Source organism: Astatotilapia calliptera, chromosome 18 (genome assembly GCF_964374335.1).
Source record: "Astatotilapia calliptera chromosome 18, fAstCal68.1, whole genome shotgun sequence".
NCBI lineage: Eukaryota > Metazoa > Chordata > Actinopteri > Cichliformes > Cichlidae > Astatotilapia > Astatotilapia calliptera.
Window position 1 is genome coordinate 14,911,837 of NC_137439.1, and position 19,377 is coordinate 14,931,213.

Genomic DNA, 19,377 nt, shown 5'->3' on the forward strand with positions numbered 1-19,377 from the left:
ACATAATTTTACACAAAAAATTTTTGCAAGTATATAAAATATAATATGAATATAAGATTTTTTGTTATTCATTTATTTGTGTGTTGTTATGTATGGCATAGTCAGTAGATCAACATGCTATCAAAACTACTACATTAACAGCACTGAAAGGCTCTTTGAATTAGAATTAAGGATTAGATAATCACAGGTAACTACATTGAAAAAACTTTATGTAATACAACATGTTACACATCCTCACCCACTGTATTCTTCTTGTTTCAGTTACCCCTCTGCAGTACCTGGTAGGACGTCACTCTGACCACACCAGCCTGAATTCTCTCAGATCTTACAATCTGCATGACACACTTCACAGCAACACTACCAGTGGGAACAGTAATTTTGGAATAACATGTTGGCAGTTAATTCCTAAGTGAAGCAGATTTGTAATGTACATGTTGCAAAGTCACAATAAAGATAAAGATATTCTTTTTTTAAGAATCATGAATTTACGTTAGAAATTTTGAGAACTGCCCATGTTAATGAATAAGATGTCTTTCTTCTGGATTTCCCGACATTAAGGCACCACTGACAGCTCTTCAGCATTTGTCAATGATGTCACTGTGAGTTGATTTTGCCTACTGCGAAAGCTGTTGTTGTTGTTTTTTGGGGGGCCTGAAATCTTTATCAGATTTTTTAGGTGGCTTTTGACTTTAACCCCCACAAACACATAAAACACGGGATTAAGGCAGCATTGCGAAAATGCAAAAAGTCGAGTAATCTCAAGCGCATAATCCAGGTTTTTGCTATATTGACAATCTTCCCCTAATGAGTCACTTTCTCTGGGCCAGTAGGAAAAGGACTGCAGAAATATCACTACATTGTAAGGTAACCATCCAACAAGGAAAACAACCATGAGAATAAAAATTAGTTTCCATGTTTGTTTCTTCTTTTTTGTTCATCAGGATGAAGCAACCTGCACATGATATGAGTGTGGCAAAACATGAATACCACTGAGGTAATTAGAAAGAGGATGTTTCGCTGGTAGATTCCCCACAAGCTCCCAAAAGAATCTGCATATACACAGTACTTTGACTCTGAAACTTTGCTGGCAGCGAAAGCTAGACTAGATAGCAGAACGCTAACTAATAATAATAATAATTTATTATTTATATAGCGCTTTTCTAGGCACCCAAAGCACTTTACACTTTACAATTCCACTATTCATTCACTCTCACATTCACACACTGGTGCAGGCAAGCTACAGTTGTAGCTGCCCTGGGGCAGACTGACAGAAGCGAGGCTGCCATATCGCGCCATCGGCCCCTCTGGCCAGCACCAGTAGGCAATATGGTAAAGTGTCTTGTCCAAGGACCCAACGACCAGGACAGAGAGAGCTGCCCAAATGATCACAGATGCTACAATACTGTAAAAACCTGTGGCAGAAATAATGTCAGACAGAGGCTTTAGATTGGATTCATAACAGTGAGCAGTCATCAGGATGAGGAGGATACCGCTGCTGTAGAATCCAAGGCAGAAGATAAAGTTCACTATTTTTTATGCATGCTCCCCTAAGGTCCATCCGTGCATGTTGTAGTAGGCCCAGAAGGGCAGAGAAGCTGTGAAGAAGAGATCTGATACAGCCAGATTCAGGATGAAGGTGTTGGTGAGGGATTTCAAATTCTCAAACTTGACCAGCACCACGAGGACCAAGATGTTGGCAAAGATGCTGAGAATCACCACAATGGAGAAAAACACCAGAGTGAAGATTGCTCCAAATTGGATGACACTTGTTTTGTTACAGAGTTCATAGCTGTCATAATCATAGTCCCAGGTAAAGTCATAGTAATCATCATAGTTGTATAAAGTTGAGTCCATTGTATCCACTTTCTTCTTGCACAAAAACAAAATCCAAATTTTAAAAAAAGGCTTTGTTAGTCAAAAAATCAAGTACGTCAAATTACACAGTAAGACATGATATTATGACAACTTCAGCTTCATTAGATGTTAATCTATCATGCTGTTTTACTCTGACTACATTCACATATTTTTGTTTCATCACATTACGCTAGTGATATTTAGCCACTAATTAAAATTTTAGATTCATTTGCTGAAGTTAAGATTTCTGTCTCCATCCCAGTGCAGAGAAAGCTGATTTTACATTTTGCTCTGAGATTTATTCAAATTCTTCTAAATCCTCTATGATCCCAGAAATATGTCTCCATCTTGTTTCTTTTCACTTTAAATATTCATGTAAGTATGGAAAGGTTTTTTATAAAATGTATTAATGATATCACATCTATTTTCTACCTACAAATTCTACAAAATCTCTTATTTTTGGAGGGAATTCATATCAGCCAATAAAGCATGACATAAAAAAAGATTCATGAAAATTAAACAACAAACATCTTTTTCCAATAATAGTGTTTGTGTTACTTTGGTGTTGATGTGTTTTATAGGTCAGTGAGCAGCTTTTGTTTTAAAATTTGTTCTAAAAAAGAAATAAAACAGAGGTTAATCAGTCCATACATATTATTTAAAGCATGAACTCAGAGTTGTGACTACCAAGAGGAAGAATGTTCAAGAAATTAACTTCACATCTAAAATTCACATCTAAATCTCATTTTTACCCACAAGAATAACCACAGCAAGCAAATTAGTAGAGCTCACCATCAAAGTTAACCAGCCAACACCACTTTAGACCTTGAAATGGGACAAAGAGAAAATATGTTGATATATCATCAAAACTAAGAAAACAGTCAAATGGGCTTATACTGTAATTAATCATATTTACAGTATATCTCACTTATTAATTAATATTGCAACTACACAAATTACCTTCCGCTTGAGCTGAAAGTATACAAAAGTCAACTGTCCAGTTTATATGCAAAATATACAAAACAAAATTTTACGAAAAATACAAAAAAAAATGTCAAATGTCAAAAACAATCACTCAAAAAAAATATGCAAAGCAAAAATGATCGAAATGCTTTTCAGTTTTGTACAGAATAAAAGCAAACCTACAAAGAGTGTGGTAACTAACCACCCAGACTTACTATAAACAATTTAGCTGGTTTTCATGCACCATCACTAAGTTTGTTTGAAAGTGCTCGAAGGCAATAAGATGCAGTAATGTAAAATTTCCACGTTCCAAGTTTACATTACATAGAAATTTGATAGCTTCTTCTGAAACAGGGAGGAGGTGACCTATACAGAGGGCTTATAACTATGAGCTATAAACAAAACAGTAAACATCTGCAACACAAGCTCCAAAAAAAGCACAAATACAATAAGCAGCAATGTTTTAAATTCAGACAGAGGCAGCAGAGAGAAAAAAACAGACTCAAACCTGTGACAGCTACAAAAATCAGGTGAATAAGAAACAAGATGTGCACTGACTTTTCTACCTAATGCAATATGTTGCATTATATTATAAAGGCTTCTTAGGAACTTTATTCTGCTGTGTAGACTTTATATTTTCTCTTAGTTTTTAACTTAACGTTAACTTAACATTACTATTGCGTTTCACATTCAGTCAGATGTGACACCAATATATTTCCTCACAGTGTTTATCTTACCATTAACGTAACATACGTTTGCAGCAATGATGCTTGTGGTTTACACAAAACATTACCAAAGCTCACCATATCTTGGCTCAAATGAAGACTTGTTTGATGCTTCTGTTTAACTTACATCATCATTTATGAATGTTAATGATATTTTTCCTGTTTTATTTTGCTTATTTAATTTTTTTTTCTGCCCCAGAAGGATACATACTTTTTAACATCTACTTGCAAGTTACAATGTGTATGAATGTGATCCTAGCTCTGACACAGGCAGTGGAGATGATTAAACCAGCAGGAAAAATTGGAAAATAATTAACTCACATTTTTGTGTATATTCTTGACAACGTGTAAAGATTTGATATTTACACGTTTTAATATTTAGACGTTTGATATGAAGAATTGCCTGACAGCATCTACACCATGACCTCCTCTTGATCAGTGGGAGCTCACCAGTCGTAGAGTTTAATCATAGATCTGCATAGTAAGTAAACTGTCACACATACAATAACTCAAGTATGCCTTTAAATATAAAGTCTTTAATGTGTGCCATGCAGCATCATTTTAGGAGTATATTGTTAATGTAGGCATGTGAGTAAATGAAGCTTAAAAAATATGTTGTCTGTTACACATGAGAGGTGGAACGTTAAAATTACCCTCATAGGCAGATTTGGGAAGTCTTTTTTTTCTTTACAACATAGGCTAAAGTAATTAGGGTATCTTTGTTTGAGCCTAATCACACTCTTTTACATCACACTCTTTCTCTGAACCTCCATCTGTGTCTGCTTTGTGATAATATATTACAGAGCAGTAACAAAGTACTGTATTTAAGTAGAATTTCTCATTTTTCATCTGCAGTCCGATGTCATTGCTGTATATCCTGGTGTGGATCAGTGAATCGATGTCTCATTCACTCTTGACATACAGCTTGATGTCATCCATAGCCAGTCTTGTCAGTGATCTCACTGAGGCAGAGCCCGCACTTGATTGCGACTTGGGCTTGTAGTCTTATACACCACATTCCCATCGAGTTCCTGATAAAGGCTCTTAGGGTCCTGTTGATTTTGTATAGTTCTAGGCATTTCACAGGTTGGTCAGCCTATAGTCTTGCAATGTCGGGCAACTGCTCTGTCTACCAGTAGCTGGTGTTTTGCGCCTCTGGTGCTCTTGCCAATTTCTTTCTGTGCCCCACTGAAGAGCTTATATTACCCTAGTTCAGGAGTCGGCTCTTTAGTCCTTATAGTGCGGCTCCGTGTGGTTTGGGAAAATAAATTAGAAGTATTTAGCTGAAGTGTATGTAAGTTGTTTTTTAACTTGTAGTTCTAAATTGGAAGATTATTGTGATATTGAAATATAAAAATAGAATTCTATTCTATTTTTTTTTTTTTTCATCGCTCAAAATAAGCGTCACACACACACAACAGCATAGATAGCACAGACGTAAAGGCGGCAAGGCGTGATTGCGGGTGCCGCTCAGGTGCGTCCGCCTCCCCTGCAGCGGCGCTGCAGACCACGCCCCGCCACAAACATTAACCAGGTAAAATACATATTTAGGCAGAATTTTGCAAATATCTATTTTTCATTTTTTAGCAGCATAGTGCTTTTTTTTTCCAGTTATTTTTTAAAAGTCAGGTCAAGGCTCCAAAAGCCCAAAGGCGACATAACAGTTTTTGTTTGCTACATGGATCATTTTAGTTCAGCTGGGTGTCTTTCCTTTTGTTATATTTCTTTAAGAGTTTAAAATGTGTTAATTAAATAAATAAAATTTTATTTTCTCTGTCGCACTTCAAGGATTTCATAAGCAACACACCAATATATACAGTGTTATCTTCATTTTAGATGTCAAAAAGTATTTGCGGCTCCCAGTGTTTTCTTTTGCATGGAAACCGGGTCCAAATGGCTCTTTCGGTGTTAAAGGTTGCTAAACCCTGCCCTAGTTCTTTAGCAGCTTCACTGGTTGCCCAGAAGCCAGGATAAACTTTAAAATCAAACTTCTCACATACAAGTGTATCCATAAATCTGCTCCTTCCTATTTGTGTGACCTGCTTCATATCACCACTGTTTCCCGCCCTCTCAGATCCTCATCTGCTATTCATCTTACTGTCCCGTCCATACGTCTTATCACTATGGGGAACAGAGCCTTCAGTCGCTCTGTTCCTCGGCTCTGGAACGCTCTTCCTCCAGCCATAAGAAATATAGACTCTCTTCCCGTATTTAAGTCACAGTTAAAAACACATCTGTTCAAACTGGCTTATTCGGTTTAGTGCTGATTTTATCTGTTGTCAAGTTCTGTTTTGCAATTTTAATTTATTTTATGTATTTTATGACTATTGCTCCTTTTATTCATTTTGTTCTTCTGTAAGGTGACCTTGGGTTTTTGAAAGGTGCCCTCAAATAAAATGTATTATTATTATTATTATTATTATTATTATTATTATTATTAGTGAGCCATGCCTATTCACCTTAGTCGCTATGATGTCTGACAAGAGCTTCCATGTGGTACTCTCGTGTACTAATATTATTTTATTATCATTTCTATAAGGAGAGATCACTTGGAGGAATTGAACATGATTTATTGTGACAAAGAAATGAATGTAATTCGCGATAAGACTCTGATAAACCCCCCAGAATCTAGACGCTGGAGGTGGTGGTGAAGATGAAGACTGAGGCTTGAATAGAGCTTTGGCCGAGGTGCCTGAGGTGGAGATGGGGAGGAGGTGGGTTACATGAAAAGAAACTCAAAGAAATCAGACATGTCAATATTGAGATTGACAGCATGGGAAAGAAGCCAGGATGTAAAGAACAGAAATATCAATATTAATATTGCAAAGGTTCAGTTACTTTTGCAAAGTTGCTTCACGGAGCTACTTTTTACATTTATCTTACTTTTAATAGATTTCAGATCCTTTAATTTCTATTTTTACCTAAATAAAGAAGTTGGCTCAGTACTGTAACTTTTACTGGAGTATTTTTTTTAACGCAGGTGTCTGTACTTCTACTTAAATAAATAATGTCAGTACTTTGCCACTGCTCTGTTTTGTATCTTACACTGTGATTATTGTTAAATGATCAATGATTTCCCCTCCCTTCAGGTGGAGTGGTGACTCCACTTTTGGGAGGACTATTACTTTCTGGGCATTTCTTCTCAAAACAAGTATATAGAATTCGATTTTAATTTAAAGGACCACTTTAAATGGCGAAGCAATAATATGACAGAGATCTTTAATTACATTAAGTGAGCCTACAGGGGTCGCTGAGAGTCAAAGAAACAAAGGGTCACAGCAAACATTGTTGCTTGCATAACATCGACATTTTCTTTCTTAAATGATATATCTGCACATCTGCATTACATAAATTTGTCTATTAAGCACCAACCCTATGTCACTCAAAGTACTGCTCATTGTATTGCATATCACACTAGTTTGACTCTACCTGGGATGCCAAAAAATGGGTGTTAATGGAATAATCTTCACATGCCACAGAAAAGACACATTTTCCCATGAGACAGCAGAAAAGACAAAACAGATTCACTGGATTTAAGCAACATTTTAAAAAGAAGAAACAGAAAGTGATGGTGCAGCATAAAATACAAATTTTTACACACATACATCCTTTAGTTGGCACATTAAACACCTGAAAAATAGATATATATTGTTTCAAGAGAATATATAAAAGATGTAAATTCAAATGAAAGTATTTACACACTGAACCAACAGTTCATTTGTGCCTGCTTAATGGATCAGTGTTCAGTTACTCTTAACAACAGAGCTCTCTGCTGTGAAAGCTACATTCTGAATAACAAAAGTCTTCTGACTGGTGTCTTTCTTTCTGTTCTTCCTGCACAGTTTTTCACAGCACAAAAGATTAAACAGATGCTTTTGCGAATCCTGTGAGATCATATACAGCAGCGAGTTCATACAGCAGTGAGAATAGGCAAGCATTTCACAGATATGGTAGGCAACTGCTAACCGTTTCAGTACCTTACAATCTTTGTTTGTATTGAGAGACTTGATTAAAAGCATAATATGGTATGGCCCCCAGCAAATGAAGAAAGCTGCAACAATACACAACAGCAAAGCTACAGCCCTGTGCTTCTTTTTCTTTAAACCTTGTAAAACTGTCTTGAGGATTGAAGAATAGCAAAAAATAATAATGGGAGGAAGAATAGGAGTGATACTTGGAGATAACGTCCAAGCTGTTCATCAGATCCATCCTCACAATAGTTAAAATCATACCAGTTTACCACCTTTACTTTTATGGCTTCACTCAGGGATGCTGAGATGCTGATGACCCAGGCAGATATACAAGCACCGACTGCATACTTCTTTCTAGCATGGTTGCTCGGCCACTTGTGCAGCACCACGAGAATGAAACGATCCACTGTCATGGCAGTCAGTAGAATGACACTGCTGTACAGCCCAACAAAGAATGCGGCAGTCAGAAATTTGCAGACAAATTCCCCAAAGACCCAGTGGTGTAAATGATCAACAGCCCAAAATGGAAGTGTGATGGTGAAGATCAAATCGGAGCAGGTCAGGTTCAGGATGAAAATAGTTGTGACGCTTGTCAGTTTCTCGTAGATGAAGAGAACGCATAAGAGGAGACCGTTGCCTATGAGACTGATGATGAAGAGTGTCCCAGTTGAAATTGGAAAGTCAGTCTCACAAAGATAGGCAGCCTCATTGATTGTGAAGTTGTTTGCCATTGTTAATTTTCTAGAAAACATAAACACAAAGCTAAATTTTTTTCTCTAAAATGACACAAACTGTTGCTTTTAGTTTTAGTTTTTTCATGTTACACAAACCATGCATTCTAGTAAAGTACAAAATTAGAGGAGCAAACACAACAATTTACTTCAAGCATCTCTTGTCAAGTCTTCTGTTGAATTGAGCTGTGCTGACAAAGCTGTAATGTACTTAAACAAATCGGTGTTCCTCTTTTTGTTTCAAATTAAGTCAAAGATGCCTCCTTACCAAAGGTCACATTTTTTTAAGAAAAAGAATCCATATGCAATCCTTTTCTCATAGTGAAACTGAAAGTTGAAAATGAAACTCAAACTGTCAAGAACCATAGTTCAAGCACACAAGCTGGACCCAGAAGCAAACACAATACGCAGAGATGCACGCAAAATAAACTTTATTTCTGAACTAAGGGTGTCCCGGAATGGTCAAAGGAAAACACGCTGAGTTAATGTTAAAACAAAGGGACCGGGAGACAAACAACTCGGGAACGCCATGATCAGGACCGTGGGAGGCTGTAACAGAAAAGGCAAGAGAGTTACTGGGGAGCGGGGAGATAACAGCATACACGGGGTAGAGTTATTTATCTTACGATCAGGGCTGGGCCGTGGGAACCAGAGAGAGGGGTGAGGGTCTGCGGGAGAGCTCCAGGGAGACGGAGGAGATGATGACCGGTGGTTTATTCGAACTCCAGGCGGGCAGGAGGACAGGCAGATGTAGGCTCAAACACACCGAGCGATAACCGCTGAATGGTGACTAACGGACTGGCGTGGAGCAGCCAGCTGAGAGGGGTTAAATAGTCCTCCTGATGATCGCCTGGAATGGGATGCAGGTGTGGAGACGACAGCCACACCCGTAGTCGTGGGCATCCCATCTGCTCCTCAGACACCGGGCCGCGGACCATGACACAAACTGACTGTTTGGAACACAAATGTTTGAATATTTTTTTCTCATACTTATCAGGGACATATAACGGTGCACAAACATGCTGCACAGATCAGAACACACATAAACATAGATGTATGATTGTTTTTTGTAAAGCATGAAAATGCTGACTACATAATTTTTATGTAAAAGCACAATACCAACCATTGTGTTGGTAAGAAAGTATTTCCTGCTGATAAAATGAAATGGATCCATGATATCATCAAAGTGACAGATTTATGATATCTCTGATGGTATGCCCAGTGTAGTAGATCAACATCGAAAGTTTTCCGTTGTAAAACTGCACGGTTTTATAGCAAGAATAGATAACTACAAAAAACTACATGAAAGATACCAAACAAAGCACATCATATTACACATCAATTAACTTAGAGTGGTCCAGGGCCCTGTTTCAGGAAGCCGGTTTGGAAAACTCAGAGTGAAAAACGACACTCACGGTTGAGTAACCCCGAACTGTCCAACTCGGAATATTCGGTTTCAGAAAGGCTGATAACAATTAGTTCAGTCAACGCGGAGTTGCTTTAACCCCAAGTGAAGCGCGCGGACGAGGATACATAAAGCCCTGATTAGTGGAGCACAGATTAAGCGAGTCACCATGGAGACGGAGGGAAAGAAGGCGCGGTCAATGTATTTCACAGCGCTTGAGGCCGAAATTCTGATGGCAGCATATGCCGATAACATGCAAATTCCGCGGAAAAAAGTAACACAGCCACAGCTGCAAAAGCATGCATGGCAAAACATAGCCGACAGAGTCAATGCGTGAGTGTTAATTTAAACATTGATCTAGGGATTTCCACCCATTTAACACGTTATTTTATCATATGTTATTTTATTTGTTATTTTATACATTTTATTTTGTGACGTGGTGTGAGCGCAGGTGCAACCCAACAGGCCCCAAACGTGCCTGGCAGCAAGTAAAAATGAAATATAAAAATATAGTCCAAACAGGTAAGGTGTAATTGTATTATGAGCCATAGTGCTTGGTCTGTTTGTCCCATGTAAATCAATTGCAGTTAGAGGCTACATTAATTTTCTTTCTGTAAGCACTTATTGAAATTATCTGAGCACATTACAAGTACATATTTGCTTACCCTGTATGCTCAAATGTGGCCCGTTATAGCCAACAGAAAAAAAGCGGAGGCCCGAAAAACAGGTGGGGGTCCTCCACCACCACCACTCACAGAGGCTGAGCAGTTGGCCCTCAGCCAAAACAGTGGGCGCCCTGTGGCCGAAGGCATCTCTGCGGGGACATCCTCTGAGGCAATAACCCCGCAAGACACAAGTGCCTACATAAGGGGTAAATTCAAAATAATACATGATGTGCATACATCCTTTCTTCACAGTCACCTTTGCAGTGCTACTCATTCATTTGATAAACTCTTTACCATAATGGATTATTTTGTAGTGAAGTTATTTTCCTACTGATTTTGCCTTCCCTCAGTCTTGGTTGTCTTTGAGAGCATAATGACAATGAAGTGTAAGGTGATTGGTATGTTTGTTAATTGCCATTTGGTCCCTTGTAAGTTATAAGTGACCTGTATAAACCTCATATTCTATCAGTTGATGGTGGTGGTGTACTGCATCTGGTGCAGCCTCCTGTTGAGCCAGACCAACATGCAGTTGTGAGTAATACTCCACAGATTATATGAGTTTACAGTAGAACAGCAATGTTGTTTATTTCTTTACTACAGGAAAATAATGAAGAAACATTGACAGCTGTTACAGAGGAGGAAGCAACAGAGACACTTTATGAGGTTTACATCTTTTAATACTTTGTGTACAGGAAATACAGGTGACCAATAAAGCCAGTTGAACAAAAAATCTCTTTATTCTTCTTTCAACATGTTGAGGTGATGGGTCAAAGGAAATGATTGTGACATATGGTGTCTCTGACTGCGCTTCCATCTTGTATGTCCGTGGGAGGGTCAGGATGTTCATGGTTTGGATCACTGCTGATGTTTGGTTCAGAAGGACAGTGTTCTCCTCTAATTGTGGCAATGTTGTGAAGAATCACACATGCCACAATAATGTCACATGCCCTTTCTGGGGTGACCCTGAGTCTTTGCAGGCACTGGAACCGGGCCTTAAGCATTCCGATAGTCATTTCAATTCTGGCTCTTGTTCTGCAATTAGCCAGATTATATCGCTGCTGTGGGCCCGGTTCAGGGTCAGGGTAAGGGGTAAGCAAATAGGGTAAACATGGATACCCCCTATCACCAAGCAAGTAGCCAGTGAACTCTCCTAAGACAGAAGGATACACTTCAGTTCAAATGTCCCTGAAGCAATTGGTCTTTATATATTTTAAAGTATTTTCAACTCACCATGTCCAAATTTTGTGCTCAGTGTACATTCACGGAATATTTGTGAGTCATGGACAGAGCCTGGCCACTTGGCTTCCACATTTGTGATAATGTTGGCAGCATCACATATGATCTTCACAGTGCAGAGAACACAAATTAGCATCCATTACTATAATGAAATAATTTGTTAGTTTGAAATGCTACAGGGAACTATGTACCTGTACATTAATGCTGTGGAAAGACTTCCTGTTCACATAGTCTCCTTCATTTACTGGAGGAGCAATGATTGGAATGTGAGTGCCATCTGTACAGCCAATCACGCCTGGGAACCGTGAGAATAAATGTAAAATTTAAGTAGTAGTTCAAGTATCACCACATCATGAATTAAGTTTTGGTCATCCTGATACCTGCAATTTTGTGGCATCCCTCTTTGATAAATCTTGTGGGTCTATGACCGGGGAACACCACAGACGAGTACAGGAGACGTTTCAGTGCAACTGTAACATTCCTGACTGCCCGACAGACGGTAGCCTTGGAAACGTGCTCAGCGTCACCAATATTATACAGAAAGCTCCCGTTTGCAAAAAACCGAAGTGCAATACAAATAATATGCAATGAACTGAGAGCATGTCCGCGATGTGTCACATGCGTAATATATGGCCTGAGGATGTTATCCAAATAACTTATAGATTGTGCTGAGAAACGGTAACGTTCGCACAGAAAATCATCAGGAAATGATAAAATGTCCAAACGCGCTCTGATCACTCTCTCCCGGCGGAGAGCTCTGCGGAGAATTTGGGCTTCACGATCTACTGGCTCTTCAAGGAAGTGGCACGCCATGTCTGACACTTCCTACTGTCAGGTTTCCGACAAAGGGGCGGAGACAGTCAGGGTTAGTTGTAGTAAACCTGCTAGGGGGCAGGTTAGCTTCACGGCGTGTGTCGTCATAGTGACTCACTCAGGCTGCAGCTGAACTCGCTTTGTGAAACCGAAAACCCAGAGTTTTCGTTAACTCAGGGTATACTTACTCAGTTTTTCCACTAAACCGGCTTCCTGAAACAGGGCCCAGATATGCAATACAGAAGTCAGAGTTGACTATTAAGAATGCATGCAAAAAGACTGACACCATGTTCGCAGGTAATTCCCAAGTGAAACTAGATTTAAAAGAAGACTGAATTTCTCAAACTGAAATTTGAAATCAGAGCATGTTAACATATTAGACAAACAAAGAGAGAAGTCAATAAGCTGTTGATCAGTTCGTGCATATAATTTAAATCATCAACTGAGAGTCAGCCTCTTCTCATACAGAGAGAAATACAAAAGCAGGAGTACCAACAATCAGCAACAAGATCTCAAACTGAGACCAAGGCAGCGGATAAATAAACAAAACCGTGACAGCTACAGAACTCCAGGTGTCCAGGTCTGACCAACAAAGTCAGTGTGCCTTCACCCGAATTCTACTGACACACACAAAAGTAAATCAAATGATCTGAAAATGAAAGTCTTAAATACCCACTAGTTATTGCAGTAACAACCAAGCCCATGTTAATTATTCAGTTCATAATGCGAGACCTTTCTTTTTGCCTTTGTAATGAAATAGTAAAAAGAGTTCACTTTAATTTCACACCCATATAAGATCCAGAGTCATTTTTTCAAAAACATTTTCCTATATTTCTCTTTGAAACCTTTTAGATTTTAATTATTACATAAATCATTTCCCATTACTATGTTGTCACCTTACTCAAAAGAGATAAAATGCCACGGAGAGCTTACCGTGTGCTTGCACTCCATGTGACTTTAGGTACTGCTCAATGAGTCTCTCCATGGTTGTGTTATTGCACTCATACTTGACCAGTCTGACTCTATCAGCAATCACAAAAATCTGCTGTCAGTGCATTTCTTTTCCAACCCAGTCTATCCTGGCATACCATAAGCAACATTTTCTTTTTTACAGGCACAGCTGATTAAAGCGGTGAAATACACATCTTTACACACATAAATCTTTGACTTTACACATTAAAAAATAATTTCAGGTGAATATATAAAAGATGTCAAATCAAATAAAAATAGTTACAGACTCAATTGGTGTTTAATTTCAACTGTGTATGTTTAATGGATGCAGTTCCAACTGAACAGCAGAACTCACAGTTGTAAAAGCTACATTACGAGTAACAGAAGTGTTCTGGCCAGTGTCTTCCTCTCTTTTCTTGCTGCACAGTTTTTTACAGCATAAAAGATTCAACAGATGCTTTCGCATCTTCTGTGAGAGCATACATAGCAGAGGGTTCATACAGCAGTGAGAATAGGCAAGCATTTCACAAATATGGTAGGCAACTGCTAACTGTTCCTGTGCCTTACAACCTATCGGTTTATAAAGAGATTTAATTAAAAGCACAATATGGTATGGCCCCCAGCAAAAGAAAAAGGCTGCAACAATACACAACAGCACAACTACAGTTCTGTTCTTCTTTCTGTTTAAAGCTTGTAAAACTTTCATTAGGATGGCAGAATAGCAGAAAATAATGATGGCATATGGGAGGAAGAATAGCAGTGATACTTGGAGATAACGTCCAAGCTTGTCATCAAATTCAGGCCCGCAATAGGTAACATTTTCCCAGTCTACTACTTTTACTATCATAGCATCGCTCAGGGATGCTGAGATGCTGATGACCCAGGCAGCTATACAGACACCAACTCCACACCTCTTCCTTTTAACTTGGTTGCTCGGCCAGTTGTGCAGCACCACGAGAATGAAACGATCCACTGTCATGGCAGTCAGCAGAATGACACTGCTGTACAGTCCAACAAAGAATGCAGCAGTCAGAAATTTGCAGGCAAAGTCCCCAAAGACCCAGTGGTGTAAATGATCAACGGCCCAGAATGGAAGTGTGATGGTGAAGATCAAATCAGAGCAGACCAGGTTCAGGATGAAAATATTTGTGATACTTTTCAGTTTCTCGTAGATGAAGAGAACACATAAGAGGAGGCTGTTGCCTATGACGCTGATGATGAAGATCAAGATGAAGAAAGGGCCAGTAAAAGTTGGAAAGTCAGTCTCACAAAGAAATGCAACATCACTCAGTCCATGGTCACTCATTGTGAAGTTGTTTGTCATTGTCTGTTTTCTAGAAAAAACATAAACACAAAACTAGATTTATAAAATGTATGTACATTACCTCTTCTTTTTCCAATAAAATGACACAAACTGTTGAGTTTTAGTTTTCACCTTATGTAAGCAACAGGGATAGAGAAATCACTTACCCAAATCATCAGCTGTCATGCCTTGTGGTCAGTTGCATTGTGCTGGAAAAGTTGTGAAGTTCTTGTATTAACTTACAGTTCCTCTTTTTATTCACAGTAATTCAGAGTTGCAGTTTTTTCTCTTTTGCAAAACACATGAATATTGCTGATGATATTAAAATGTGATTATGAGGACAGTACCCAAAACTTGTTGGAAAGCAGTTATTTTCAGCTGAAAACTGGAAAGATACAGCAAACCTTCAAAAAACTGACAATGATAACCTAAAATATACTTCTAATAATATGTACAGCATATTCAGTAGGTCAATGTATTTTAAAATTGCTACAACAGAATAACAATAAAAGGTCCCAATCATATGAACTGCAAAACCTGAAAATAACTTGATGAAACACAGCATACACGTCACTGTTATTAAACTAAAACTTCACGCTCTTTATCCTAAGTTACACTTTCCGGTAATTGTTACCCTCCCATATAAAAATGAAAAAAATAAATAAATAACCACCCCTTAGAAGGGATAGTATGCATGTGAATCTTAGGCTTTGGCTCTCTTCCAGAGGCCTGATAGTTTGAGGGTGTTGAGCAGTATCTTAGGTGTTCCTATGTCTGCAATCTTCTGGACAAACATCTCTGATGTTGTGCTGAAATCTGCTGGAGCCAGTCTTCCAATTTCAGATTTATAGCTTCTAATGCTTCCTTTACCACTGGGACCACTTTGGACTTTACCTTCCACATCCCGCTGTTGCTACAGTCCCTTGTACATCTCTATTTTCTCATGCTCCTTCTTTCTGATGTTGTTGTCCACTGGGATTGCCACATCTATCACAACCTCAGTCTTCGCTTCCTTGTCAGCCACCACTGTGGTGGTTGCTTGGCCAGCTGCTGCTTGTCTGTCTGAAACTGGAAGTCCCACAGGACATTAGCCCTGTTGTTCTCAACCACCTTTGTTGGTGTCTCCCATTGGGACTTAGGGACTTCAAGTCCATATGCAACTCAGATGTTCCTGTACATTATCCCAGCTACTTGATTGTACCTCTCAGCGTAAGCTGTCCCAATTTGCATTTTACATCCTGCTGCAGCATTGATAATAAAGACCAGTTTATTAAATCCAGTATCCAAAATGCTGGTGCATGCTCATTTTTACATTTATTAAATCAATTTGATTATTGGTAGTATCAATACCACTGCTGGTATCAATGCTAGCATGATAGGATCGATACTTTGTTTTGCTCCTTTACCTTTAGTGCGTTGCTCCCAGTCATCAGAAAGTTGACGTGTCTGTGCAAACACCACTCCTCTCATCCTGCCTAACTTTGCGCCACCCCTTCTTCCCTGCTCCACTATGTTTAGTTGTCTTGTGGTCAGGTGACTCAATCGCACAGAGCTGTAGTGAGTGAGAAAGCGCAGCATTGTGTAGAAGTACTTCACAACTGCAAATAAAAACACTGCGAACACAAATCCTGTACTGTGACAAACTAGTATAAATAAAAAGAGCTTTCACACAGAATGAGCAGCAAAAGAAACGAAGACAGGAGGAAGTAAATCCCTCAGACAGACCCAGACCACCAGCATACAGAAAAAGTCTAAAGACATTCCAGGTCTCCCAAAAACACAAGGATAGTTATAAGGCGTGGTCTTGTGTTCATTCATTATCATGAAAAGTAAAAATCACAGTGATTTTTTTTTAGTGGTTTTTAAAATGTGTTAATCTTGTAGATAATGACGCACCACTCTCCCCTTCATAAGCTGCTTTTCTAAGTTAAAAGTATTAGTATACTGGCCCCGTATTTACTTGGTATCACATCAAAACTTGCACAAATATCACACACCACTAGCAGAAAGTCTAAAACAGGCTACGCAGCTTTCAATGAGCAGACTGCCTGCAGGTGTATGACAGAAAGCCCAGAAACGCAGCTTCACAGGAGGGCAGAAATCAGTTGGGATCCACCCACCAAACCACCTGCAACGAAACACAGAGAAAGGTACAAAGACCTGCTGGCTCGACCCTGTTTTAATTAATCTTTGATTTTCATGCAGCTGTTTCTTTTATTTAACTATTAAATCATATTTAATAATGATAAATGTTAGAAATACAGAAATAAACAACTTGCAGTTATATGTAATAATATATTAACTCTAACATGATTATGAAAACTCAAGATGTTGTATTAGTGGTTAAACTGGTTAAATTAAGGACATTCAGCAACCAGTTTTTTTTTGTTTTTGTTTTTGTTTTTTTGGTTATTTGTTTTTCATACATGCTAATCTGATGGCTGAGTCTGCACCTGCTGAACTTGCCTGCTTTGTTGAACTGAACATGCAAGGTGTTAACACGCTGGATCAATCGTTGAGCCTTTTCTATTATCATGCTAAGTCACACTTCACTCTAACTGATCTGCACCAGGAAATTTGTCCAACATGATTAGAAAGAGAAAATTGATCTTTCAAGTCGACAGGTCAAAGTGAAATTTGCTTACTTACTTCCTAGTTGCTCGCTTGTTGAAAAAGAAAGTATGCTGTTAAGAAAATATTAAAAGGTATCTCTTTCATATTAAATAAACTTCCACAAGATACAAACGTTAGTTTTATTTTTTTAAATCAAATGCATTGAGAATACTTTACATGAAATAAAATGTGAAAATAATCATGATATCAAATGTATAAAAAATAGCTTTGAAAGTGATTTTTTTGACAACAGAAAATGTAACACATGTAATCATAGAGACCGATCTACAATATCACTTCTACAATGTACAGTATAATCAACAGATCATTTTGGAGTAGTAGAAGTATAAAATAGAAGATTCGGATCAGAAAGTATATAAACACAGATAAAAACATTAAGAAAAGGTATTGAAACACAACACATTACACAATGTCAAAATGAAATTGTCACTTCTGTTTCTCTTTATATGATGGACACCTTTGCAGTAACTGGTAGAATCCCAGTCTAACCACAGAACACCCTGAATTTTCTGTGCATGAAGAAGCAGATGTAGCATTTGTCTTTCTATAAAGCTTGACTAATTGAGCTGTTTTTTATTTATTTGCCATTTTGTACCACTCTCTACCAAAGAGGTAAACTATGAGAATGTTGGCTTTCTTTGTCTTACCTGGCTCAACAAAACTGAAAACCCATGTGGGACATAACGAATATTACAAAGGTGGTTATCAACTTTCACTGGTTGGGTATTCAGCATGTTACCATGGTGATTTAGCCAGGTAAAAACAAAGTCACTTTCGTAACAGAAAACTCAGGTCACTAAGCTGTTAATCTTGCTGTGTGGTACACCCCTTTGGCATCAACAAAGTCAGACTCTATCATTAATAGAAACTGATGGACATTATGAACAATGCTGGGCATCCTCTGCACACGGCCATAAACAATCAGAAGAGTCTGTTCAGTGACAGGTTGCTTCTCCCCAAGACAAGAACTAACAGACTTAAAAACTCCTTTGTCCCACACGCCATCAGACTGTTTAACTCCTCTCTGAAGGGGAGAGGGAGGGGAAACAGGAGGACAAAGGAGGGGGGAACAACTAAGCTGTAGTGCCTCTTCACCTCACTGTACAATACCTTGTGCAATACTTTTTGTAAATAGTCAACAGTGCAATAGACTCAATACTTGAAATGTGCAATTCACTTGTATTTTATTTTTTATTCCTATTTATTCTATTTATCCCCTTTGTATATTTTATTTATATTTGTCTCTGTATTTATATATGTGTGTGTGTGTGTGTGTGTATATATATATATATATATATATATATATATATATATATATATATATATATATATATATATATATATAACAATTCTGTAACTGTAACTTCGGTCGTTGCTGTGCTTTTTGGAAGTCGAATTTCCCAGAGGAACCCACCCGAGGGATTAATAAAGTTCTATCTTATCTTATCTTATCTTATCTTATCTTATCTTAATAGGTGCTGCCCATTTTTTGATCTTGTTACTGTTGCTTGTACTATATTAAGTTCAGCTAATTTATCTAATCAAACCCTCAAGCATCTAGCTGTCTCATCCTAATGCATGCATGCTACAGTAAATTCAAATTTCTTCCTCATTTTGGAGAGGGATTAATGCCATTGGACTGTCAGTTTTAGTTTCATCTCTGCACAGTGATAATGTATTGCACGGCATGGGAAGATACCTCCTAAACCTTTGTACTCCTATTAAATGCACCAAAGGGATAAAGCAGCAGTAGATGTCAATGATGGGATGAATGATCAACCAAGCATAGTGCAATGCATATATCAGTTCATGTGTGTACTCATAAAAATCCAATAGTAGCAAGGACTGTATAAACATGTGGATGCTATAAGGGGCCAAACATAGAAAAGTACTGACAGTTATGCCTAAAATCAATTTTGAAGGCTGTTGTTGGCTGTTTATCCTGCCCTGCTTCGCCATTATCCACATGTGAACATAACAGAATGAAGTGATAAGGACAGGAATGAGAAAGAAAAGAAAAATCTGTGTGTAGATTTCAGTGAGTTTCATGGTTAGTGACTCCACCAAATTTACACACACTTTAATGTCAGCAAATTCGATGACTCTACAACTCACAGCCAGTTTAA

General features: G+C 38.3%; 1 protein-coding gene, 1 long non-coding RNA gene and 2 pseudogenes across 2 annotated transcripts; all 4 read right to left on the reverse strand.

Moving 5' to 3' along the window:
• Window positions 1-553: 553 nt before the first annotated feature.
• LOC113010780 (chemokine XC receptor 1-like) lies at window positions 554-1,854 on the reverse strand (annotated as a pseudogene).
• Window positions 1,855-7,161: 5,307 nt separating this feature from the next.
• Window positions 7,162-8,244, reverse strand: LOC145421669 (chemokine XC receptor 1-like; annotated as a pseudogene).
• A 2,629-nt stretch (window positions 8,245-10,873) lies between these two features.
• LOC145421994 (uncharacterized) lies at window positions 10,874-12,586 on the reverse strand. The gene is made up of 2 exons (XR_013903359.1): window positions 11,742-12,586; window positions 10,874-11,656 (listed from the first exon to the last, which is right to left on the reverse strand). It is a non-coding gene; the product is annotated as an uncharacterized LOC145421994 (long non-coding RNA).
• Window positions 12,587-13,611: 1,025 nt separating this feature from the next.
• LOC145421686 (chemokine XC receptor 1-like) lies at window positions 13,612-16,059 on the reverse strand. Its single transcript, XM_080292260.1, has 2 exons — window positions 14,785-16,059; window positions 13,612-14,648 (listed from the first exon to the last, which is right to left on the reverse strand). The coding sequence occupies exon 2, from the start codon at window positions 14,636-14,638 to the stop codon at window positions 13,619-13,621; it is 1,020 nt and encodes a 339-aa protein (XP_080148386.1). The 5' UTR covers window positions 14,639-14,648; window positions 14,785-16,059; the 3' UTR covers window positions 13,612-13,618.
• Between the last annotated feature and the right edge of the window lie 3,318 nt (window positions 16,060-19,377).